A 26,676-nucleotide genomic window follows, 5' to 3' on the forward strand; every position below is an offset into this window, starting at 1 on the left:
GTTTAAATGTAATATCTCATAAAAAACCATATCACTTTCATAATGGCCTGAAGTCTAAATAGGAACTGGGTATGCAGCCCATTATTATTTGTTATTTAGGAGGAGTTACTATAGTAAAAATTGGTGCGGATATGGGTTGTTGGTGACTGTCCCTCAACCCTAACCTTTGATGTCTCCACAGAAGAACCCTTGCTAAGGCAGCAAAAAGCGCAGGGCGAGAGCGGGCAGCCCAGACCCCCGCCTAGAGCGGAAAGAGCTGGAAAGGACGAGCTGCTGACGTGCGGCAGCTCTGACGCAGCGTGGGCAGGGACAGGAGTGACAGCGGCCAAACCCCCCCACCTATAAAAGCAGCCTCAGGGAGCGCGAACGACCAGGAGCAAGGTGAACAGGACGGCAAACAGGGCACGGCGCATCAGAAGGGCGTGGAGCGTCAGTTTGCATGGAAGTTCACACGATCAGGGCGAGCGGGGAAGGCCAAGTGCCCCCCCTCCTAGTTACAAAAGGACACTCAGGCAGTGGTCATTGCCCTCCCAGGAGAATACCTGTCAGCTATGGTTACCACTTGCCCGAAAGCCTCCGCCAGAAGGAATGTGGCAACCCAGACGGAGCTCCCACGCAAACACGCAGCCGTCCAGGTCACCGGCTGCGGGGAGTGCCTGAGCCTGTCGCTTGTACCGCAGGGCAGCGGCGACAGCAGACGTCTTCGGTGTGACCAAGTAGATGATCTCCTCAGCCTGGTGGCAGAGCTGAAGGAGGAGGTGGGAAGGCTGAGGAGTATCAGGGAGTGTGAGAGGGAGACAGACTGGTGGAGCCGCACCCTGCCGTCCCTGGGGCCAGGGCAACAGGCAGAGGCCCCACAAGAAGCAGAGGATCCCCTGCCCTCTTGCCGGCAAGCAGAAGGAGGGGATCCAAGAGACGGGAGGGAATGGAAACAGGTCGCTGCCCGGGGAGGCAGGCGAATCCCCTCCTGGCCTCCCCCACCTTCCCAGCTGCCCTTACACAACAGATATGGGGCTCTGGGAGTTGAGGGCCAGGCAAGCGGGGAGGGAGGTGAAAGTGAAGGTCCAGCCAGGGGGTTGCCCAGGGCCAGTCAGGCAACCCCACGGATTACGACTGCCCCTGTTCAGAAAAAAAGGAGGGTAATTGTGGCGGGTGATTCCCTCCTGCGGGGAACTGAGGGCCCGATCTGCCACCCGGACCCATCCCACAGGGAAGCCTGCTGCCTCCCTGGGGCCCGGGTTAGGGATGTTACTTGGAAACTCCCCGACCTCGTGAGGCCCTCCGATTATTACCCGTTGCTGGTTGTACAGGTGGGCAGTGATGAGATTACACATAGAAGTGCTAAAGCAATGAAGAGGGACTTCAGGGCACTGGGGCGATTGGTCGCAGGATCGGGAGCACAGGTAGTGTTTTCCTCAATCCCGTCAGTGGCAGCTAAGAGTGCTGAAAGGAATGGGAAAACTCACCTGATTAACAGGTGGCTCAGAGGCTGGTGCCATCGGTGGAATTTTGAGGTTTTCGATCATGGGGAGGTTTACACAGCACCGGGACTGCTGGCGGCTGATGGAGATCAGCTGTCTCCAAAGGGGAAAAGGATTATCCCCCATGAGTTGGCGGGACTCATTGAGAGAGCTTTAAACTAGGTTTGAAGGCGGGAAGGGATATATACGGGCTCGCTAGTGAGGAGCCCAGGGGTGGCATGGCAACATTAGGGGCGAAATCGATAGCCCATCTCAAGTGCATCTACACCAATGCACATAGCATGGGCAACAAACAGGAGGAGCTGGAAGCCCTTGTGCAGCAGGATAGCTATGACATAGTCACCATCACAGAAATGTGGTGGGACGACTCTCATGACTGGAGCGCTGCACTGGATGGCTATAAGCTTTTCAGAAGGGATAGGCAGGGAAGGAAAGGTGGTGGAGTGGCTCTGTATGTTAGGGAGTGTTTTGACTGTATAGAGCTCAACAGTGGTGATGATAAGGTCGAGTGCTTATAGGTGAGGATGAGGGGGAAGGCCAGCAAGGTGGATGTCCTGCTGGGAGTCTGCTATAGACCACCCAACCAGGATGTAGGATAGATGAGGCGTTCTACAAGCGGCTGGCAGAAGTCTCGCAGTCGCCAGCCCTTGTTCTTGTCGGGGACTTCAACTTGCCGGACATCTGCTGGAAATACAACACAGCAGAGAGGCAACAGTCTCGGAAGTTCCTACAGTGTGTGGAGGATAACTTTCTGACGCAGCTGGTAAGTGAGCCTACCAGGGGAGGTGCCTCGCTTGACCTGCTGTTTAAAAACAGAGAAGAGCTTGTGGGAGATGTCGTGGTCAGAAGCCATCTTGGGCTTAGCGACCATGATATGATAGAGTTCTCAATTCTGGGTGATGTAAAGAGGAGGGGCAGCAAAACTATTACCATGGACTTCCGGAGGGCAGACTTTGGCCTGTTCAGGACACTAGTTGGGAGAGTCCCTTGAGAGGCAGTCCTGAAGGGCAAAGGGGTCCAGGAAGGCTGGGCCTTCTTCAAGAAGGAAGTCTTAAGGGCACAGGAGCAGGCTGTCCCCATGTGCTGTAAGACCAACCGTCGGGGAAGACGACTGGCCTGGCTGAATAGGGAGCTTTTGCGGGGACTCAGGGAAAAAAGGAGAGTCTACCGCCTTTGGAAGAAGGGGCGGGCAACTCAGGAAGAATACAGGGATCTTGTTAGGTCATGCAGGGAGAAAATTAGAAAAGCAAAAGCCCAGCTAGAACTCAATCTGGCCACTGTTGTAAAAGATAATAAAAAATGTTTTTATAAGTACATCAATGATAAAAGGAGAGTCAATGAGAATCTCCATCCTTTGCTGGATGTGGGGGGGAACATTGTCACTAAGGATGAGGAAAAAGCTGAGGTACTTAACGCCTTCTTTGCCTCTGTGTTTAATAGCCAGACCAGTCATCCCCAGGGTACTCAGCCCCCTGAGCTGGAAGACAGGGATGGGGAGCAGAATGGAGCCCTCATAATCGAGGAGGAAGCAGTCAATGACCTGCTATGCCACCTGGATGCTCACAAGTCTATGGGGCCAGATGGGATCTACCCAAGAGTATTCAGGGAGCTGGCAGAGGAGCTTTCCAAGCCACTTTCCATCATCTATCAGCAGTCCTGGTTAACAGGGGAGGTCCCTGATGACTGGAGGCTTGCCAATGTGACGCCCATCTACAAGAATGGCCGGAAGGAGGACCCGGGGAACTACAGGCCTCTCAGCCTGACCTTGGTGCCGGGAAAGGTTATGGAGAGGTTCATATTGAGTGAACTCAACAGGCAAGTGCAGATCAACCACAGGATCAGGCCCAGCCAGCATGGGTTCATGAAAGGCAGGTCCTGCTTGACCAACCTGATCTCCTTCTATGACCTGGTGACCCGCCTGGTGGATGAGGGAAAGGCTGTGGACGTCATCTACCTGGACTTCAGCAAAGCCTTTGACACCGTCTCCCGTAGCATTCTCCTTGGGAGGCTGGCAGCTCATAGCTTGGACAGGCGTACTCTTTGCTGGGTAAAAAACTGGTTGGGTGGCCAAGCCCGGAGAGTAGTGGTGAATGGAGTTAAGTCCAGTTGGCAGCTGGTCACGAGCGGTGATCCCCAGGGCTCTGTTTTGGGGCCAGCCTTGTTTAATATCTTTATCAATGATCTAGATAAGGGGATTGAGTGCACCCTCAGTAAGTTTGCAGATGACACCAAACTGGGTGGAAGTGTCGATCTGCTGGAGGGTAGGATGGCAGAGGAACCTGGACAGGCTGGACCGATGGGCCGAGGCCAACTTTATGAGGTTCAACAAGGCCAAGTGCCGGGTCCTGCACTTCGGTCACAACAGCCGCATGCAACGCTACAGGCTTGGGGAAGAGTGGCTGGAAAGCTGCCTGGCTGAAAAGGACCTGGGGGTGCTGGTTGGCAGCCGGCTGAACATGAGCCAGCAGTGTGCCCAGGTGGCCAAGAAGGCCAACAGCATCCTGGCTTGTATCAGGAATGCTGTGGCCAGCAGGAGCAGGGAGGTGATTGTTCCCCTGTACTCAGCACTGGTGAGGCCGCACCTGGAATACTGTGTCCAGTTTTGGGCCCCTCAATACAAGAAAGACATTGAGGTGCTGGAGCGTGTTCAGAGGCGGGCAACGAAGCTGGTGAAGGGTCTGGAGCACAGGTGTTATGAGAAGTGGCTGAGGGAACTGGGGTTGTTTAGCCTGGAGAAGAGGAGGCTGAGGGGAGACCTTATCACTCTCTACAGCTACCTGAAAGGAGGTTGTGGTGAGGTGGGTGTTGGTCTCTTCTCCCAAGTAGTTAGCAATAGGATGAGAGGAAATGGGCTCAAGCTGTGCCAGGGGAGGTTTAGGCTGGATATTAGGAAAAACTTCTTCACAGAAAGGGTAGTCAAGCATTGGAACAGGCTGCCCAGAGAGGTGGTGGAGTCCCCATCCCTGGAAGTGTTCAAAAAACAGGTAGACGTGGCACTTTGGGACATGGTTTAGTCTAGTGTACCCTTAATTGTTTTAGCGTGGACTTGGTAATGTTAGGTCAATGGTTGGACTGGATGATCTTAAAGGTCTTTTCCAACATAAACGATTCTATGATTCTAAGAAAGGGCACCAGTCCATAAGTTTAAAAAAAGAAAAAAAGAAAAAGGAAAAAAAGTATTTTGTCTTTATTTTCCCTACCATTTTTTCTATCCTGGGTTTATTATTTTCAGATTATATCAGTATTTCTTCTCTCAGGAAAAAAATATATTTACATCCACTAGAAACATTTAAACAATTATTTAGCATGAAATTAACAGCTGAAGGTTTACAGTAACTTTAAATTAGATTTTCTTTCCACTTAAGTGGAAGACAGAATTTTGTCAGGATTTACTAGCATTGTTTTTGTTTGTTTTTAATTAGAATGCAAAATCCATTTGCATTGTGTTAATTAGACTGAGTAGGTTCTAATGACCTTTTCTGAATATACATAAATATAGATATACAACTGAACATTTCTAATCAAAATGGCATATGCAAAAGATAGCTCATGAATTCACTTAAAAAATATTTTTTTCCATGTTCTAAAGTTTTCACTACTGAGGTGTATGCTATGTTTATGTATGTGCTCCATTTAAATTATGTCCTTGCTCTACCAAATACTGTTAAAAATATCAATTTTCTGACCAAACCTTCCCTCTTTCCTTTATACAGTATTGTTCATTTTACCTATTAGCATTAACTTTCTAAGTAACACAATAAGCATTAGACCGTTTAAAAAAACAACTGACCCCTTAACAGTCTTTTAAATTGCTATAAATATTAGTATAAAGATGTTTGCAATAAAAATGTTTAATCCTATGATCCTATGCCCACTCAAGCCAGATATAGAACTGACTTCAGTCAAAAAGTCATGCCTTAAATTCTGACAATATAAAAACATTTAATATAGACAATTGCTTAACGCAATACTGTAATAAAGAACCAACAAGATTTAAGGAATGTTTTAAAGTGTAATATTGTAACAGCCACAAGAAATAAATGTGTTTTTACTTTTGCTGCTAAGGAAGCACACCTCATTTTTCAGAAAGAATATGAGGATTTTCAACCCCCTGGAAAAAAAATGTTTTCTCCATGCATAAATGATAGAATGGAGTGACAGGAAAGGGAATTGAGCTTCACAAGTATGATGTGATCCTGTATCTAGTTCAATGTTTGAGTAATCAACTATTACATATCTAATCTAAACACACTGAGCATCCAACCCACGCTTAAAATTTTATTATACAATTAAGAAGATGGTGGCAATATGTTGAAAAAAAAATCACTATTAGTGATACTAATCCTGTAGTGCTAGAGGTTTTAATTGTTCCATTAATATTTGTGTATTACTTTCCCCACACAATGACTATGCTGTTTACAGAGCCAAACCATCTCATGGATCCTGTCTTTATTACTTTTTTCCTGTAGAAGCAAAACCTTTAGGATTACATACTTCCAAATGAAGAAAAACACACAAACTCAGCATAAAATTGTTAACATTCAAAGAATCCCTGACATTATTAGAAAAATTAATTAATACTTATCATATAGTAATTTAACTCCTTGTTCTACTGTCACATTGGAGAATAATCTTTAGAAGTTATCAGCATGTAAATAACCAAGTCACACAAAGATGTGCAAAGTGCCCTTTTAAAAAGAGTAATAGCAAAGTTTATCTCTATGGAAGAGAAAGGAAGAGATTGCTGCTTAGTTATGTATGATCTGCTCAGAATATATGACTCTACAGTTGTTACACAGTTATAGAAAACACATCTAAATAACTTTGTTGTGTAGTACAGATGGGTGTTGCTTGCTCGGACACATACAAGAAATCAATTATACACCCATAAATAAAATATAAAGCCTTACAGGATGACTCACTGGTACTTTTTCATCCTTCAGGAAGGACATAAAGCAAATCTCTGAAAAAGAGGTCTTTAAAACAGCATGTAGACATGGCTGCAGCCACTTGAGTTCATAGTCCAAGATATTTAGGTAAGTATGAAAAGAGATGGATATCAGTGTGTTAAACTGGGACCACAGCCCTCTCTGATAGAGCTGGCAGGAAGACAGAGTGGGCACCTGACATTCAGCAGAAAAGTCTTAAACCACTTATTTTGGGGGGAAACAGTTGAAGCCCTCATGCTGCCAAGCTCCCCTCTGCTATGCTGAATGGTCCTCCACACTGATCCCACACCCAGACCAAAAGCATTGTTTCATTTTAAACCTCTGGTTCAATAACTTCAACAAAATGTCCCCCTTGGAACTGATATTTTTAGGTGTATAATCTCAGGCATCCAACTGGAAACAAAAGTGCTTAGAACAAAGGCGTGGAAGGGTGTCATCTTCACTAATCATTAAACAAAAGGTTAAAATTTCTCAAAGGAATTTCACTAATGTTTAGGTCCCAAGCCTCATAAATTACTTCCATTAGGGAATGTTTTACCTTATATAGGTATTTTTAATTCCTTTACTACTTTTTTTTTTTGCATGTTTCCATTCTCTCCCTCAACACAGATCACCAGGATCCCAGATCAAGAAGGCAAGGCAGGCAATACAGGTTCTCACTGTTAGGTACCCTTGAGGTTTTTTTCTTACTAGAAAAAAAATTTCTTAAGAAAATAGCTGATACAGTGTTTTATTAAATCTAGCCCAGAGACATATAACTGCCTGAACCCTCTGCATTTGCATTATCCCTGGCTCCTTACAGTCTTTTTAGCTATGAGGAATATATTTTATGTATTGGATTCTCTGTTAGTCACATGTAGCAGATTTATTACCCCACTCTGCTTTTTGTATTCTGAGCTAAATACCACAGTATTTCTTCTTGCTGCCTCTTACATTCCTCTGAGCCAGTCACCTGGCTGGTGCCAGGGAGATAACAGATAAACTGAGACAAAAGATCAATTAAACTTGGCTTTTCTCTCAGCTTTAACATTGTTAAACAAACCTGCATCTTTAAAAACTGTACAACTTTTAAATAAGGCAGTAACTAGGTTTTGTCTATAAACTGGTAAAACCCAAGGACTTTTTGTTGGAGCTAAGCTGGTGGATGGATGAAACAACAATCTCATGAACCACAATGCTGAGTTGTAATTTTCTGTATTTAATCTGTCCTAATATTGGATCTTCTATGTATGCAGTTTCCAGCCACAGGTGAGATCTGAGAATACAATCTATAAATCATGCAGCATTCAATTTCACTTCTAAGTATGTAAGCCCATTATTTTCATACCCATTTTACCAGACAGCATGATTATTAGAGTGAGTTAAACAAGATTGGTATTTACACTCTGTGGTATGTATTTGTTGACACCCTGAAACTGTGATCCCATCTATCACTTCTGTTACTATATGACATTCTCATGTGTTTTATCAGTTCTCCCCAAAGAAAAAATAAGTGTGACACCTTGTACAAAATGGAAGTGCAAACACAGATATACTCTGTGGGAGACTTAAACTTCAGCAACATAATCCTGAACCCAGTTGCTGTTGAAGTCAATGGTAAAATTCCCTCTGACTTCAGCAACACAACCAGTTTATTGTTTGATAGTTTGTGATCCTTAAAAACAGAGGTCAATTTTAAATATATCTGTAAAAGGGGCTGTTATAGCAGGTGCAAAAAGGCAACTTGGAATCATTTGATAGCAACACTGTGCGGACTTTCATAGCTTAACTACAATTCAAAAGATAAAGCTCTGTGAACAGTAATCACAATATTTAGGAATACTACTGTGGTGGTCACTGGTGCAAAATGTCCATGTCAGTCAAAGAAGAAAAAGGGATAATAACTCACTGCTGCTTGCCGATGGGTATTGGAAAGGATCCCATGAATCTTTACTTTGTCTTTCTCCATTTGGTCTATATTGACCCACAAATCCCGGCTGGTAGAATCATACGGTCCATATGTCCTTGAAGTATAATAATTATGGTCTGTATCCTCCTGAAAGAGGGAAAAAACCCAGAGCAAATACAGATTAGAATGGAAGATGCATCTTAGTTTTATATAAAATTTGCCTTTGAAATACTGAGTGCTGTTGCTTCTGGGAAGCGCAGAAAAGACTACATTGCAAGTCAACAATGAAGAAAAAAGTACAAATTGCAAATGTGTTGCAGAAGACAGCTCTGCTCCTAACCACAAGCAGTTGGCAAGGCAGTTACCTCATGCAATCATCTTGTATTATGATTATAATGTTCACTATCCCCAAATCCCAATCATACAGTTCTTCTAACCACATCAATGAAATTTATGGCAAAATGTTTGATGGTTTTCAAGGCAAGATGGCCAGTAAGTTCCTGTAACAATTGCCATGCTCTAAGAAAGTAATTAAGAGTACTTACACCTAACATCTTAAAAAAAATTGTATTTTTTAACATTTTTAAACATAGTTTGCTAGAATACTCTTTATAAGAACATCCAAAAAATTCCTAATAGCTATAGGCTTACAACGCTATTTCATTTTAAATCTCCAAAAGATTGTTTTACTGTACATTTGCCACTCAGAGAGAGAAATACAGATATATTTGTGGAAGAAAGCTTCGTAGTTCTCGCAGTCTTTAAAATGACAGTAGTTGCTGTCATGCTTACATCACAGCAAATTCAGAAGTAAAATACATGAACCCTACATGTGCCATGGGAGACTGTGCTAGTGGTGCATCAAATCCTGCAGCTTGCAGATATCTAGTTCCATAATCAAGTACATGGTTCAGAAGACAGTGAAAGTCTTGGCAAGTCTACTTATTTCAATGACAAAGCTGAGACTCCAACAGTCAAAATACTCTGTATGCCATTCAATCTCACTGCAATCAGTTTACATTTAAATCATATACACTTAGCACAGTAAAAAAAAATAAAATTTTGAAATCTTATTATGCAAAATTTAGTAAATGTTTAAAAACCTAAGTATAGGAAATTCCAAAATTTCTGTCAAGGCCAGTAGCTGTGATGGTCTGTACCTTTCTAAAAGATATCCAAGACAGCGAAAGGAAAAAAAAAAAGAAAAGTGCATGGTCCGAGGTGAGAGATGAAACAGCTCCCAGATTCCCAGTCTTACTTAACTCATCCCAAGCTGTTGTAACCATGAAATATTTAAATCAATGGCATTGCCAGCTTTCTGCTGAATAGCTACAAGTAATACTGTAAAAGAAATACATGCCAGTATTTCTCAGTTTCTTCCTCCCTTCCTTCTCCTCTGTGCCAAAGCAAAATTAACAAAGCCTCAATGATAATGTTTTCAATTAGAATAAACTTAGAAAAGAAAAAGTGGCACAGAAAATGGAAGCAGCGGACTTAGAATTACCCCCGGTGATGGAGAAGTTCCTCTCCTGCAGCACCTCCTATAACCAGCAAGCAGAGTGGGACTACCCTCACATCACGCCATGCTGCCATGCAGACCTGACCCCCCGTCCCCACGACCCACTCCCCAGAACATACACAACCCATTCCTACTGACGTGGTCTGGAGCTGGATACACCTGGCAAGGGATTATACTCTAGATAAAACTGTTCATGTTCTAGGTTAAATACAGTGATCACAAATCCTGTTTCAGCTGGATTTCATCCTGCGTTAACACCATTACTGATGCATTTTACTCAAGCTGTTGCAAATATAATCAGGTTATTTTCTCCTTGATGTTTTCCGTATCTTCTGCTGTACTTTATATGCCAAGATGTACTTGCCCAGTAAATCTCAGTGACACTTTTGAAGCAACTTCTAACAACTTCAGCAGCTCTAGGTTAGTCACACAAGTAAACATAATTAAAGCTATACTGTCAGGAAGAGACAAAAGCCAGCCACTTTACCAAATTCTTTTCTTCTTTAATGGTCAACAGAAACAGTTATTATTGTCATGTATACAAAGGAGGTACGGTAAATTAAAATGTTTTGACAGCAAAGGCATATTTTCCTAGTCCAATTTATCATTCTGGCAGAATTTCCATAGAAATTAAGTTACATTTAAGGCATCACAAAGTCTCAAGGAAAGAGCTCCGAGAGACAAAGAAGAAATAATTACCAAAATAGCTTGTTTCAGATAAACATGCAATACTTAAACTATAGTTAAAACTGTGCAGAGTTTTTGCATTTCCAGTTTTTCATAACTAGTAAAGCTATTCCAGTTAATTACTAGTGGCTAAGCCACTACCTCCCCAGCTAGACTGAGCCTAGTTTGTTGCTCTGTAAGAATGCTTTAAATGGTATCTTGATCCATACTTAAAGCAGACTCATCACACCTCTTGTAAATCAAACACTTAAATTATAGCCTTCAGGTCAACAATTTTATCAGTGTGTGAGGAATTACTCATGTATAAACAACTACCAAACTGTGTAAAAAAAGTCTCATTTACTGTTTTAATTCAAGTTAAATAACCTCAGATACTTCTGGAAGGAAACAAATTAATGTCTACTTGTATGATAGAAAGAAAACAGAATTCCTCTTGCTCTTGTAAAACCTCCACAACCTTCATGCAGATGTATTTTATGAATGTATCATTAAATATTTCTCTATCTCATCCTAATTTTTTTTTTAATCCTATCTGTAAATTTACAATATGACTACAAAAAGGAACACACAGCTAACTACTAAAGTTGGCCTGAGCATCTTGGAAGCTCTTGGCAAGGTTAAGATCCATGCTTGTATTCCAAGTCTCTGCCTTCACAGTTTTTAACATGCATTACCATGGAAGTGAAATTGTTGGAGTCTTCCATAAATTTCCCAGCTGTAGAGAAACATTTTATTGGTAGCAGCAGTTAACTATGAGTTTTCATTCCAACAGACCTCTTTATGGGCTTTGGCTGATTGCACCTGCTTCATAATACATTCCATCCCCTACAGGTACTGTATGCATAAGAAGATGGAAAAATGATTCAGAAATTATGCTGAATTTGCATGTAAACTACTGAATTAAGAAAATAATTTTAATGTTATATGTCTTAAAGTTATATGACACACAGATACAGAGTTCTGCAGATTGGTAGAATTACATATAAACATAAGTATGAAGAGAAACAAACTTTACAGTATCTTTTAATGACATAGAAGCATGTTACCATATGAAGGAACATGCAGAGAAAGCAGAGAATGGGTACATTACTACCTCAAGAAAATTTTTCTTTTTTCTTTGTTTTCCAGGTATTTTGGGGATATGAGAGTTATTTCCCATTGCTTCTCTAGAGGTACAGTCCTGTCCAAATACTGCATATATATGAAGTAGGAAGCACCTTCTGTTAACAAGTACAGCTTTTAAGCCATGGATTTTTCCAGAGATTTTTTGCACCAGCTATGAGGATTACTGTCGGCAACCTTTGTGAGTATAAAGGCAATATTTATTAGAACCTTTCTCATAACTCTTCCCTTTTGGGGAAATAAGTTATTTTTTACCTGAGGCAATCCTTGATGTTGAGTTGCCATCTTTTCAAGGATTGTAAAGATAATTAATTTCTTACAGTTTTCACAAGGGATATTGTCTGATGACACCTTGAGTATATTCTCATACTTCTCCAGCTACAACTGAATTTTCTCAGGAGTGCTGAACACATACACTATTCATGAAAGCTCAGCACAACTGAAGATTAAGCCTTCTTTAAATTCTTGGTGTTCAGTATTTGTCAAATTCAATGACTGAACATCCATTCCATATGTTACATATACAGATGCTGCCAAACACAGTCCAAACATCACATACCTGTTTCCTCTATAACTGCTGTCCCTTAACAGATTAAGGCTTCAAATATGCGAGGCGAGTTGTCGCAATCAAGGTAGTATGATGTAACTAGGTGTGATATTTAAAAGTAACAACTACATTATGCCTCTGAAACACTTTCAAATTACTAACTGGGATTCTGAAAATAGTACTGAAACAGACATGAAACAGTAAAGTTCCCTCTCAATGAAATAAGGCATCATGACTGAACAATGATGTGATCACATATGTAAGCATGAGACTTTACAGGTTTAATTCTCTTCCTGTTACATTTTTTCTTTAACAGAAATTGAAAAGTACTGTAAATCTCTAGGAGACAAATGATTTTATCAAACAAGATTTAGGTTAAGAATAAGAGCCTCTGTTGAATACAACTGCGTGAATATTTTGCTTTTAAATACTGGATGCAGTTGGATCCAAACCACAGATGCTACTGAACAAAAAGTTTTGCCATATATAATATATATCTATAAGGCTATAACTGAGACAAACTAGTAACTTCAACCAGAGGAAAAGCAGCTGGCATCCAGGAATGAGCTCAATATTGCACAATATTATGCTGTAGAGAAACTCTTAGTTTCTCTGTAGTTAAAAGAGGAGAGAAAGATATTCACAAAGCAAATCATTATAGATCAGCCAGGTAGCCAGCAGTTACATTTTGGTAGCTTAAGTTTTGGTTGCTTTCTCCCACTCCTGGGAAACTGTTTGTGACATGACTGATTAAAACTAAGGAACTAAAAGAATCAATCATCTAAGGTTCCTTACCTTCAAATATCTGTGATTAAGTGTCATGAATTATTGCCAGCTGCAATAGAAGACAATTAGACTGCATGTAATTTGATACCTGTTGTCCCTTTAAATATTCTATTGATTGAAATTGCATTTTCAGACTTCCATTGAGACACCACCACAATGGACAAACTCTGAAGCCACCAAGGATACGGAGTTAGACTTTATAGATGCCTGATTTTGTCACTGTAAAAGGAAGGTCTGGTACTTGATTTTTAATAAAACACATTAACAAATTGCCTAAATAGTGCTAAAATCACAGACTAGGCATATTTTTAAATTAACTGAAAGTACTGCTGGTATTCACCCCAAAAATCAGTGCTGAGGAAATTCATCACCAAATACTATGTTCAGAAAGTCATCCTTAACTCTGAATACAATATGAGCATTTATAGATGAATAGCCTATGAAATTAATCAGAAAATTATGCTTTCTGAAAGCTGTATTTGTAGAATAAAATGGTAACACTGGAAGGAGAAAACAGGCAATTATATATTTAAAAATAGACTATTTTTCAGGGAGAAAGCAAAGATGATATTAAAATACTTCTTGGGAAATTCAGAGGAAGGAAATGAGCCAGCATTTAAAAGTATTTCCCTAATGAAGAAAAGCAGTTCTGGGAATTCATTTTGCAGAAGAAAAAAGAACACCCTTTCTATGAAAATAAGCCAGCAGCAAGATGGCCCTGCACACATACAACAAAATCAGCTTCCTCAAAACTATTTGTACTCTTTCCCAATCTCACTTAATGCTTGTTACTCTCTTACTGTTATCTCTGCCTACCCTGTCAGTAAAATACAGCTAAAATTGACTTCTGAATTGTTTCAGATTTTTTTTAGAAAATTGCTTTTAGATTTCTAGATATTATTAGTACCCACCAGCTAAAAACAGCACAGGAGAGGAGAACAGAAATGACCACTCGGGCAGGACTTCAGCTAGGCTCTGCATTGCAGCTGATGGAAAGCCTCTTCCAGCCAGCATGTATTTGGACACTGAGAAGGGGTGGGAGAGCTGGACGGTCACACTCTGTGTTAACAGGGCAGAGGAGGCACGTGTGTGTGGTGGTGCAATTGAATTTCCTCATTTATTCACCTTTTCTTTAGGCAGGCACTGAATGAGGCAGGGGCGGGTGGCAAAGATACATGGAGAATATCCCCAGTCTAACAGCCATTAGCAGAAGAGATGACAGAGTATGAGAAAAGATCATCTGTCCTGAGATGGGGTCCTAATGGGAAGATGAAGGCCAGAGAAAATGGGGAAAGAGAAAATTTGCATGCTGCTGCTGTGTAACTGCATTTTAATACAGAGTACTGTAATTATAGTCATAACATAACAATGTTATAATGCAATTTTACAGTTTTCTAGGATCTGATAAGCACAGAACCCTGAGAAATGCTTAATTTGAACTGGCCTCTCAAAACGTGAAAGCTCCAATTTCAGTAGATGGGCTACATGTGAACTACCACATGAAAGTCTTGCAGAAGATATATATAGTGGCTGCTACTTAGGAAGCTCGATTGTTACAAGTGGTTCTCTGATGCTCAGGAGTACCAATTTCATAAGCACTTTGTATCAAGGATAAACTCTCTGCTGTTCAATTTCTTAACAAAAACATTTGTTCTCTATGAATCTCTACTGAGGAAACATACAGTTTACAAAACTGCCTCGCTGCTTTCACAATGACAAAACTCAAAGTTCTTTTGGGGTTGTTTGGTTTTTTTTGTTGTTTGGGTTTGTTTTTTTTTTTAAATATCTGATGTGGGAAGAACTTAGGAAAAACATATATATACATGGACACAGCATACATATTCCACATCAAGTCAGCAGAAACCTGAAGACAGCCTGCAAACATCACTGTTGATTATAGAAGCCTTAGCAAAATGCATTTTGAACAGCTAATACCATGTTTAATGAATGAGGGGAACCCAATCTAACAAAAGAGGAAATCCTTTGTCTGCGTGCACTGGGATGAAGAACTTCATCTCACACTACATTCTGCAAGAAGAGGCTACACGAGTGCTCTGCAGAGTCCTAAAAGTCCATTGTGTGTGTGCAGGAGTCCTCAAACTCAGGTTTTCACTAGTGCCAGTATGGAAGTCTCTTTGCCCAGAACCTCACAGATTTACATCTGGAGGTTGTTATTGTAAACACTAAATGATGTAATCAGCTGGCATGAAACAAAAGCCTTTAGCTCACAGCTCTCACCCCTACATACATGCAAGGCTTTATACAGCTCTACAACAACTTAAACTTGCATGTTTTTAAACCACACTCTTCTGAGCACTTGACAGCACCTCTAACGGAGAGTCGCACATGCTGACAGACAGTCTGGCAGAGAAGGATGCCATAAACCTGTTATTAATCCAAAAAGCTGTTTAGTCTTTCCAGCTTTGTGAAAAGTCAACGTGGAGCCACTGCCTTTTAAATCATATTCAGCCGCTTTTGAAAGGAAGTTTCCCTCTTGGGGACTGCTATAAAACTGTCAGCCTATTTAGGGGTCATTACAGCAGTCTTATAAAGCCTCTTGGACTGTCTTGTCATAAGAGACAAGCTTCAAAAGAGCAAAAGTCTCTGCAATGCCTTACTTAAGAGAGGAAAAAAGCCAAATCACCAAGTCACTCAAAAAGCAATTACAGTAGGGAAATATTTATTATGCAGTTTTGTTCCCGATTTGCTGGAGCAGGAGTTTGATAAATGACATTCTCAAAATAAGCCTTTATTAACTGCTCTGTAGTATCCTCTCCACTAAAAGAAAATAATGGCAACCATTGCAATAAAATGACCATGAAAACACCTAGCAGCAATTTGATTTTGGTGTAATTATGAAACATGTTACAGAGTTTATTTTCTCATTTTTAGATATGTACAAATGACTAAAATGTTCATAAAACTGAAACTTTAAAAATGACTATTTGTAAACATAAAAACCTGCCACACCTAGACTACAGGACATCAGCAGTTATGACCCCATGTCTGTTACCAGCCCTGCTCTTGGGGCTCATGACTCCAGATAATGCCATAAATAATTACATTTTTGTCAAGTTGATTTTTAAATACTTAGTATTTTAGCCCTTTAAAGATTCACTTCTTGTGTGGACTACAACCAACAACATATTTTTGAGTGTATATACATTTCTGTACTTTCAGCCACGCTTATGCATTTTTTTTGCCCGCGCCCCCAAGATATATAAGTAGTTCAGTTTAATATTATTTCCTTTTTTTCTTTTTAAATCCAGGCATTAGAGCAATGTTAAACTCTCCATAGCCTATTTCTTCCTCTGGTGCATATTCAGAAGCTGGGATGGGTAATTCACCCTTGTTTCCCATTCTTTGTCCCTTCTTTATTGGAAGAGACAAAAGAAAACAGAGCAACCAGCTGGACCCAGCAGCCCAGAGGCCTCACATAAGAAGGCAAGATGGCAAATCTAAATCAGGATGAAAAGTGTTACAGATCTGAAGGATTAAATTAATATTAGCAGGTGTAGTTTCTAGTTGATCAGGGCTTTATGTAGGACAGCACAGGAAGCTGCCTCCACACTCTCTGGGGTGTGCCATAATTCCTGAGCAGTTAATACTCTGTCTTAGGAATCCATCAGGGCTCACAGCTGAAATCACAGGGCAGTAGTAAGAACACGTACAACTGATATTAGGTTGATAGAGGCAGGAACACGACTTTATTAATGCAGTAGCTTTTTACCTGTAGGGATAAAGCTTAATTTGAATCTTTTAAAGGTGTCCTATGTTCACCTCATTCAGCACCAGTCTTTGCCAAAGCCGTGCTGTTCAGCACATAGCCAGACAGCAGCATGCTCATCACAGAGGACATCACATTAAAGGACAACCTGCATCAGTATGGCTTCTCTGGAGAACGCTTGGTTTAAACAGATTGCAACCGAAACTGGTAGCCTATTTAACCAGGGCACTTTCTAGATTAGCTCTCACATACAATACGCTTGAATCTTTAGTTACTAAAACATAGGACTGGCTGAAATCCGCAATCAATATGCAGAATTTCAAAATTACCATTCATATCTTAGGTGGATAGGATAGTGATTATTAAAGCAGGTAAGCTGTAGCCCCAATTTCTACTGCTCTTAGGAAAGCCTGCTCTTTGCTTTGGGAAAAGTATGCATTTTGCTTTGTTCATGTGTGTTTTTCTATATACATACGTAACAGCAGTTCAGTGAGGATATTCTATACAAGAATATTGAAAAGAACGCTATGTACAGTTCTAACAAACTGTTCTTACCAGCCACAATTCTTAAGGACTTGTCACAGAAATGTTTCTTTACCTGATATTGCAGCCATGCTCAAAAAAATAAATCCCTTGAGAGGTGTCTAATCTAAGTGCCACATCTGTAAGACATCGTATTTAATTGAGATGCTTGATGAGGTACATGTTGGCTAGACAGGTGCTTCCAAGTCACTCCCTTTGTATAACATCAGGCTCCAAACAAGCTTTCTGCAGGATCTGCACTCTTGCTCTTTTCGGGGGGGGGGGGGGGGGGGGGGGGGGGGGGGGGGGATACTCTGAGCATTTTGCAATTGCTCAGGCAAGATCAAGATGTTAACTAGTCCTTCCTCTACTGTCTCTGAAAAATACTGCCTTCAAGTTAACCCAGTGTCCACTTCATCTAATATTCTCAAATATTTCAAAATTATACTAACACATGATTTTCTTTTTGATAGATGTTATTTTTTCTTGTGTATCATTTCCAACTCTATGTTGCTCTTTAAGAATAGAGTGATTCAAAGTGGAAAAGTTTTATAGACTTGTATTTCCATTTTTGGCTTTCAGCTAAACACAGGACACTAGAAGATAAAACACAAGGTGCTACAGAATTACTTTTTATTTGAAGGGTGTCTTTTCACAATTTCAAGCAAAAAAAGTGATGGCAAACATCTATATCCCCTCCTAACCACTGAAAAACAGGGAAAGATGAAGACATGAGATTTTACTTGTATTCCAAATCAAGCTTTTATTTTTGTAGGGTTGGAAGGAGTGAGGAAGAATCTCAACGTTTTGACCCTGACCAGAAATGGACAATTTTTATTTTGCTTGATATAATTTGTTGTTGGTATAACTGTTAAAAAAAAAAAAAAAAGTCTTGGCCTTTTCACTTCAGATTTATATAAACAAATAAGTAGCTGAGCAGAGTGGTATTCGGTTTGCAGGTTAGACACTTCAGTGCAGCTGTCTGCATAAGAGCTAGATTTCTAAGCTCTCATTATCAGAACCACAGACCTAGTAAATGCTGTCAATGAAGGTCTGTCAGCTCAGCGAGCTTTCAGGTCTACTTTAGAGCAAACTGAATACCCACCTTGACTGCACTGCCTGTACTGACCATGGATGAGATGCAGTTGTGTAAACACAGGAGGAATCCAGGGCCATTTGAGACTTGCAGATATGATCCAGAACCTACAGCAGACCCCTATCCTACAGGAGAGCAACAGATCGTTCAGTATAACCACAGTACCTAAAATGATACCAGAGACCTATAGCTGGGCAACTGAATTTCACCTTAAATTTCCACCATCTATGACAGGATAGTTTACCTCACATGCAAGAACATGCACATCATCTACTTAGGTATCCAAACTGGTGAGCCAAATTTTGCCTTCAGTTCAAATATTAAATACAACTAAAAAAAGAAAACCACCTCTACAGACTCCAGCTTTTCATAAATATCACAGTAGCCTAGTATTTTACATAGAGAGATCATAGAATGCTTTGGGTTGGAAGGGACCTTGAGAGATCATCAAGCCCAACCCCCCTGCAGCAAGCAGGGATTGAACCTGTGAACTTGGCGTTATTAGCACTATGTTCTAACCAACTGAGCTAACCCGGCTGGTCAACATGAATTCATATACATTATTAGAGCAGTATACAGATGTGTATGACCCTTAGTTGAATGCTTATGTAAGAAACAAACTTCTGCACTATATTTCAGAAATTACTTTGATTTCCAAGGTGAGGCAGTAATATGCCTGACAAGTACCATGAAGATAATACTAATACAAGGAAATCAACATTTATACAGTTAATGACTAAATGATAGCATCAAATGTTCTATTCCCATTTTTGTTAAAAATAATAAACAACTCAAACCCTTTTCTCACTTGCATTAACGCAACTGTAGTCCAGCTGTATAGCACTGTAATTACTTCTGAGAATTTTCATTCTGTTGAAAAAGTAAGCCGCTATTTCATTCAACTACATAGTCATCAATGTACAACTGTAGGATTTGGAGTTTTGTTTTCAAATACAAATAGGGACATTTGGGGCACTTGCTTATAACTATGGAAAGAAGATATCACAAACATCCTCACCAAACTTGCTATAAACCACTGTACCAGCCAGTCAGTTATACTCCCCAAATGAGCACCCACCAGGCGGCTGACATGAAGACTCATTGCTGGCCCACTCCTGGATATGGCTAAGCTCAGCAGTAGCACTTTGGAGGCAGATTATGCCTCTTCTAGCACTGGAAGACACTCTTCCACTCAATACACCAGGAAAGAAGCATCCATAGTTTGCCTGAGGCATGAAGAACCTGAGAAATCTTCTTTTGCTGTCAGTACTGGAGCAAAAGGGGAATACCTCTGAGAGATCATGGCATTTTATCCCTCATGGCATTTTACTGCTCCACCTGTATGAGATCAGACAGACAGGTTTTCCTACTTCTTTTGTTGCTAAGGCTACAGAAAGAATACTCTAAAGAGAGCAATGCTTTCATTTATTTAAAAATTTTAATAGGCACTCTTGAAAAGTCATGCAGCTTGATACAAATGCATGAAGCAAACCTCCAGTAACCCTGTCACATCACTTCTGTTAAATCTTGTGCCACTAAAAAGTCTGGAGAATATATGAAAGTTTGCTGTTCTTTTTGTTTTTCTCCCTGTTATTCACACTGCAATTTGTTGCAGACTCTCCAAAATCTCCATTGCCAATTTTGTGTTCTAAAAATACAATCATTTTCTTACTGATGGTCTGTGAAAAACTAGACATACTGCACACAAATACATACCAGTGTTACAGAAGAAAACAAAAAAAAAAATCTGTTATTTCCTTTAGTTATTAATTTCTTTTCTGTGTATGAAACACTACAGCTATTAAAAATGTTTCATCAGCATTTTCTTCAGCAGTTGATAGCATTCAGCTGGCATTTTTGGAAGGACAAATGCACATTTTACAAATGGAACTTTCTTAACTCTGATGCCCCTCTTGATACGAATTTTGAGTTTTGGCCCGATTTATTATTCTCCTTGAAAAGTCTGTATAACTCATGCAATTACAGTGAAGACAGGCCATTGACTTCCTGATAGATGTGAAAAGCTCTCAAGTTATAATTACTAAATTTACGCACAGTCAAAGGAAGTGTCTGACCAAATCTGAAATGATGTACCCATCTGCTTACATGCCAAGTTGCTACTGTTTTGGGATAAGAGATAATTGACTCTCCCGTGTTACAAAAACATGAAAGATTTTCAGAGTGGCACGGAGTAATCCATCAATGTCAGCAGGATTCCCACAGCTTTGAAAATCTATCCCTAAGGATTGCTGTTATCCAAACTGGAATTATGTAGCTTAGCGTACAACTTCTTACTTACCTACCCAAATTCCCCTGCACTAACAACTCGGTAATGTATTCACCCTCACTCCCTGCTCCAAAACAGCTATGTACAATTTGCTGTGTGCTGTTAAATTAGCTAGGGCTGTTTGTTTTGCATGGGTTGAAATGAGCATCATCCTCTGCTTTTTGCGTGACTGGATCGATACAAGTCTCCCTCATGAGGGCACTCCAGGGTGAACGTGGTGAAGAGGGTGAGAAAGAAAGTGGCTGGGAAGAAGAGACCTTCCCAGTCTTCACAGCCACACTAATATTCTGCTTTCACCAGCTGAATCTATTTTCAGCCAACTTCTGCAAGCAAGGGCTGAGGGATGTATGACTGAAATAATTAATTCAGAAAGAAAGTACAAAGTCTGTTGTTGCTACTGCTCATAGCTCTTTTCAGCCATGAGTTCAGTGATTCTGGCATAATTGTAATGTACTTTAGGAACCTGGAGATGAAGAGGGATATGGAAATGTAAAAAATTATTATGAAGAAAAATTCAAAAGTAAATTCCATTAAATTCTGAATCCCCCAACTCCTTCCTTGCTATAAAAATTCATTATCATCAGCATGTTAAATTAAATGCCTTGTGTGCCAACATAGCTAAGCATGTGGAAATGAACTAAGGATTATGACTGAGAAATGTGAATTCCCTTACTTAGGAATTTCTCTCCACCCTCCAAGTTTAAAAGACATAGAGAATGAATCTCACCTCCAGTATTTGCCTTTTTCTTTTTCAGCTATATCTGAGTTATTAGTAGAACTATCACCCCTTGAGCTTAGATTGAGAATAATGAAATTTTGCCAGGCTTATGGCTACGACACTTCTTGCAGAGCTGGTAACGAATTCAGTCTAGCTGAAGACTGTAGCAAGACCCAGTGCAAGTGTCAAGATTAACTTGATTTAAGTAAGCAATTAATAAGTTCAATACAAAAAGATATATGAGGCTGTCCTGGTTTCGGCTGGGATAGAGTTAATTTTCTTCCTAGTAGCAGGCATAGTGCTGTGGTTTGGACTTAGTAGGAGAAGAATGTTGATAACACGCTGATGTTTTTAGTTGTTGTTGAGTACTGCTTATGCTAGTCAAGGACTTTTCAGCTTCCCATGCTCTGCCAGGCGCACAAGAAACTGGGAGGGGGCACAGCCAGAATAGTTGATCCAAACTGACCAAAGGGCTATTCCATACCATATGACGTCATGCTCAGTATATAAACTGGGGGGGGGGGGGGTGGCCAGGGAGCAGTGATCGCTGCTCGGGAACTGTCTGGGTATCGGTCAGCGGGTGGTGAGCAATTGCATTGTGCATCACTTGCTTCGTGTATCATTATTATTATTATCATTATTATACTGTTACTATTAGCATTGCTATTTTACTTTATTTCAATTATTAAACTGTTCTTATCTCAACCCAGGAGTGTTTCTCACTCTTATTCCTCCGATTCTCTCCCCCATCCCACTGGGGTAGGGGGAGTGAGTGAGCGGCTGCGTGGTGCTTAGTTGCTGGCTGGGGCTAAACCATGACAGAGGCTTTTTTCTAGTTTACCATTTTGCAACTGAAAAACCTGAAAAAAAATCAAGACAGTGATATATCAGTCTGCTGGCCAGCTAGAAAGTGTGACATCACGGGTGGAAAACTCAGCTGGACAAGCAGAAAAAAGTGAGTAAATTAATGATTGTCCTAGATTCTAATTCTAGTTGCAGGTGACATACTGTTTGGTGTGATTTAATGAGTAGAGGACTAGGATGTTTTATGTGTGACTGGTGTTGCTTCCAGATCAATTCACTTTCTGGCTCTCCTTTATAGCTATTAAAAATAATCAGTTAAATATTGGATTTAGCAATAATTTACATAAATTTGAATTTGACATAGGATGTCATCTGAAGCAGCTTGTTTTTTTGAGAAAGTTCAAATACTTTCCCTAACATCACATGAAGAAGTAAGGAACATTTTTTTCCCCTTGACTCAGTTTGAAAAAAAGGAGACTTGATTTTTCTGAAAATAAATTACATTCTCCATCTCCATCATCTCCAAAGTAACAAGGTAATTTTCTAAAATAAACTCTCGAAAAGTGTGAATAAAAAGATTTTAAAATAGCAATAACGTTTTCTGAAAAGAGTGTAATAAAAGGTGTTTAGAAACACTGCAAGAAATGCATATTAGCCTTCAATTATGATATCATTTCACAGCAAATTTTAGCTCTCTTACAACGAAAATATCACATCTAAATATTCTGGTACATAGAACAGCAAAAGGTATATCCACAATGGTTTCAGTGCAACTGCAGCATATCCCAAGACTGTTCCTCCAGTACATCCTAAATCTCTGTTATAGTTTTCAAGCTTCTAACTACGAAAACAATAATATGACATTTAACTTAATTTAGTGAGTGGATACCAATAAGAGCACAAGAACAGATGTACTCTCTGAGGCCAAACATCCTTTTAGTCTGGTCCCCAGAACTGATTGGGAATCATGCCTAGGAAGAGTAAAGGAACTGCGTCGAACAGTGGTAATTCCCCATTTTTCCTAGGTTCCAGTGATCTGCTCTTCAGGAACTCCCTTTGTGTTTAATAATTCTTGCCAAATTTCTATTCCATGAATTTGTCTAATTTTGTAAATTTTGGCATCCACAACATTCAGTGCCAATGAGCTCCAGAGCTTTCCCAGTTTAATGTTGTGCAGCGGAGAGGAATCATATGGGACACTCATTTAATCCTCTAGAACATTACAGAAACAACAGAGCCATGAGCAGCACACATCTGAACAGAGACTTCTGGGCTTAAGTTACACTAGCTTAACATCAGCAAGACAACTTTGTTTTAAATACAACTGAACATGAAATAGGTCTAAGACAACATAAGATAGGGTCTGAAATTGCAGAGAACCTGATGTAATACCACCTTCGATGGTAAAACCACATTTTTTAGTCACAGTAGTTTTAGCCCTGGAAATGTCAGTAAGCTTGATCTATGCTAAATGACCAAAGGTTAATCAAAGATTAAGAAAAATATCTGCAAGCCTACAGGAGGAGCCCAAATTTTCCCTTCGTCTCTTGAATGAATCCTTTACATACACAAAAAAAATCACATAATGTAGTAATCTGTGAACAAGAAAAAACTATACTTTCCTAAAATTAAAGATAAGAATGAATGCAACTTTTGTTATGATAAAGATTTTGCAAGTAGACTGGGTAAGCTGCAGCCATGTAATTAAATCAGTTAAAGTGGATTTCTTCACTTAGAACTTAAAAAGATCTTAAAACAAAATTTGCCATTTCCCTTATTTTAGGCAAGGGCTCAATATTATTTGAACTCAATTATATGGTCTATGATCTGTCCCCAAAATGAAGCAGTGTTAGAAAGCAGGTATCAAAGATAAAACTGGTTGTCCCTTCATGTTTTTAGTTTTTTTTCCTCACGTGGCTTTTTGCAAATACAGATTTCAGAACAGGAGTACTGCTCTTTTGCTCTCTAAAGAATCAGCCAACTCCAGTGACAAATCTGTGTTCTGCAAAGCTTCATTCCTCCTCAGTTATATGTCAAACGCTTTAATTCAAATAAAATTTAAAACCCTAAAATCTAGTTAAATATTTGTACTGAATATGCATTACTTTGATACTTTATAATCCACCTTAAAATGTGACTATGCGTTAAAAAAGAATTCTATCATAGAATCATAGAATCATAGAATCATCTAGGTTGGAAAAGACCTTTGAGATCATCCAGTCCAACCATTAACCTACACTACCAAGCCCACTCTAGACTAATCAAGGGTAGACCAGACTAAACCATATCCCGAAGTGCCACATCTACCCGTTTTTTAAATGCCTCCAGGGATGGTGACTCCACCACCTCTCTGGGCAGCCTGTTCCAATGCCTGACCACCCTTTCCGTAAAGAAATTTTTCCTAATTTCCAGTCTAAACCTCCCCTGGCGCAGCTTAAGCCCATTTCCTCTTGTCCTATCGCTAGCTACTTGGGAGAAGAGACCAACACCCACCTCACTACAACCTCCTTTCAGGTAGTTGTAGAGAGCGATAAGGTCTCCCCTCAGCCTCCTCTTTTCCAGGCTAAACAACCCCAGTCCCCTCAGCCGCTCCTCATAAGACTTGTGCTCCAGACCCTTCACCAGCTTCGTTGCCCGCCTCTGAACACGCTCCAGCACCTCAATGTCTTTCTTGTAGTGAGGGGCCCAAAACTGGACACAGTATTCCAGGTGCGGCCTCACCAGCGCCGAGTACAGGGCGACAATAACCTCCCTGCTCCTGCTGGCCACAGCATTCCTGATACAAGCCAGGATGCTGTTGGCCTTCTTGGCCACCTGGGCACACTGCTGGCAAGTGTGATGATCATGATGCAGAGATCAATACCATCCCTGATTTTATTACACTGAATATCAAAATATTGTCTATGGAATTCACTCTTGCATTGCTGAGAATCACTGAAAGGGAAAGGAAGATACAAACACTATTTAAGCAAGATATTTGAACTATAAATTCAAAAGCTAAACAAGCTGGCAACTCTACACAGACAATTAAAGGCTCTAAGAGATGGCAAGTCAGAAAACAGACTTTAGAAGTGTGTCTTTGTCATAGCTTGGGATAAGGAAAGAGAACACAAATACTCATTAAACTTATATGATAATAAGCATTTTTTTCTTAAGTACAGAATATTCTTCTCAGTAACTTGGAAGGACCATGTTTTCAGAATACAGTGTTAGTAACACTGCTCTTTATTTCTAAGTCCTTCAGATAGAACTTGCATTAAAGCATAGGGATGGAAAGGGGGACAAAAAAAAAGAAAAAAAAGAACAAAACAGAGGCAGGCTTGGCCGAACTGACAGCTCACTATGTGACTATGATATTGTTTCGTTTTGAGGCTTCAGCTATGCATGGACAAGTTTTTCCACTTTTAATACAGTGCATTAGAGCAGTTATCGCAGGACTGCCTTATCATTTGTCCAGCTGAGTGTAATTTAATCTTAACCATTATTTTTTTTTTCCTTGCTCAGACTTGCAGTAAGAACACAGCAGTGGGCATGCTGACATTGCTGTCAGTAGCTGAAAGTAATTGCTCTCAAATCCCAAGGGCTGTAAAACTCAATCTCTACTGTTGTTTTTGCCAGTTAGAATGAGACATCTTCACTTCCATGAGTGACTGGGCCTGATAAGGGAGGAGCCTTCTTCTGGTCAGAAACTCTGGGAGGAAATGCAAAATTCAGCAAAAGATTCTTGCCAGTAGGAAATCCACCAGTGGTATTCTGATAGGGGCAAAATGCTTTCTGGGTCTAAACTACAGGAACTGCTAAAAATTTGCATTTCAAACAACATCTAGAGAAACTAAAGAAAGGAGAGAAAAAGAAAGAAGGGTGTCTTCAGTTAGCAACAACTCTGTTTTGGTTAAAAGCAATACACAGCAGGAGATATCGGCAAGATCCACAGGAATAAATGAATCATTTCATGTCCTGGTTTCGGCTGGGATAAAGTTAATTTTCTTCCTGGTAGCTGGTATAGTGCTGTGTTTTGCATTTAGTAGGACAATAATACCGATAACACACTGATGCTTTAGTTGTTGCTAAGTACTGCTGATGCTAGTCAAGGACTTCTTCAGCTTCCCATGCTCTGCCAGGTGCACAAGAAGCTGGGAGGGGGCACAGCCAAGACAGCTGATCCAAACTGCCCAAAGGGCTATTCCATACCATATGATGTCATGCTCAGTATATAAACTGGGGGGAGTTGGCTGGGGGGCAGTGATCGCTGCTCAGGGACTGGCTGGGAGTCGGTCGGCGGGTGGTGAGCAGTTGTATCACTTGTTTTTCCTGAGATTTGTTCCTCCTCTTGTTGTTTTCCTTTTCACCATTTTTTTCTTTTTATTATTACAGTTACTATTATTATTTTTATTTTATTTCTATTATTAAACTGTTCTTATCTCAACCCATGAGTTTTCTTACTTTTACCCTTCCAATGCTCTCCCCCATCCCATGGGGCAGGGAGAGAGGGTAAGTGGCTGTGTGGTGCTTAGTTGCTGGCTGGGGTTAAACCACAACACTT

At 40.4% G+C, this 26,676-nt stretch overlaps 1 protein-coding gene across 1 annotated transcript in view; it reads right to left on the reverse strand.

Moving 5' to 3' along the window:
• The window catches only part of PLXDC2 (plexin domain containing 2), a 289,801-nt gene that overhangs the window by 131,605 nt on the left and 131,520 nt on the right, over nt 1–26,676 (reverse strand). Inside the window, exon 3 of the mRNA XM_075705348.1 lies at nt 8,319–8,465. Within this exon, the coding sequence (XP_075561463.1) occupies nt 8,319–8,465 (147 nt within the window). The remainder of the gene's footprint in view (nt 1–8,318; nt 8,466–26,676) is intronic.

The sequence above is a fragment of the Pelecanus crispus genome, chromosome 2, assembly GCF_030463565.1.
Source record: "Pelecanus crispus isolate bPelCri1 chromosome 2, bPelCri1.pri, whole genome shotgun sequence".
Taxonomy (NCBI): Eukaryota; Metazoa; Chordata; class Aves; order Pelecaniformes; family Pelecanidae; genus Pelecanus; species Pelecanus crispus.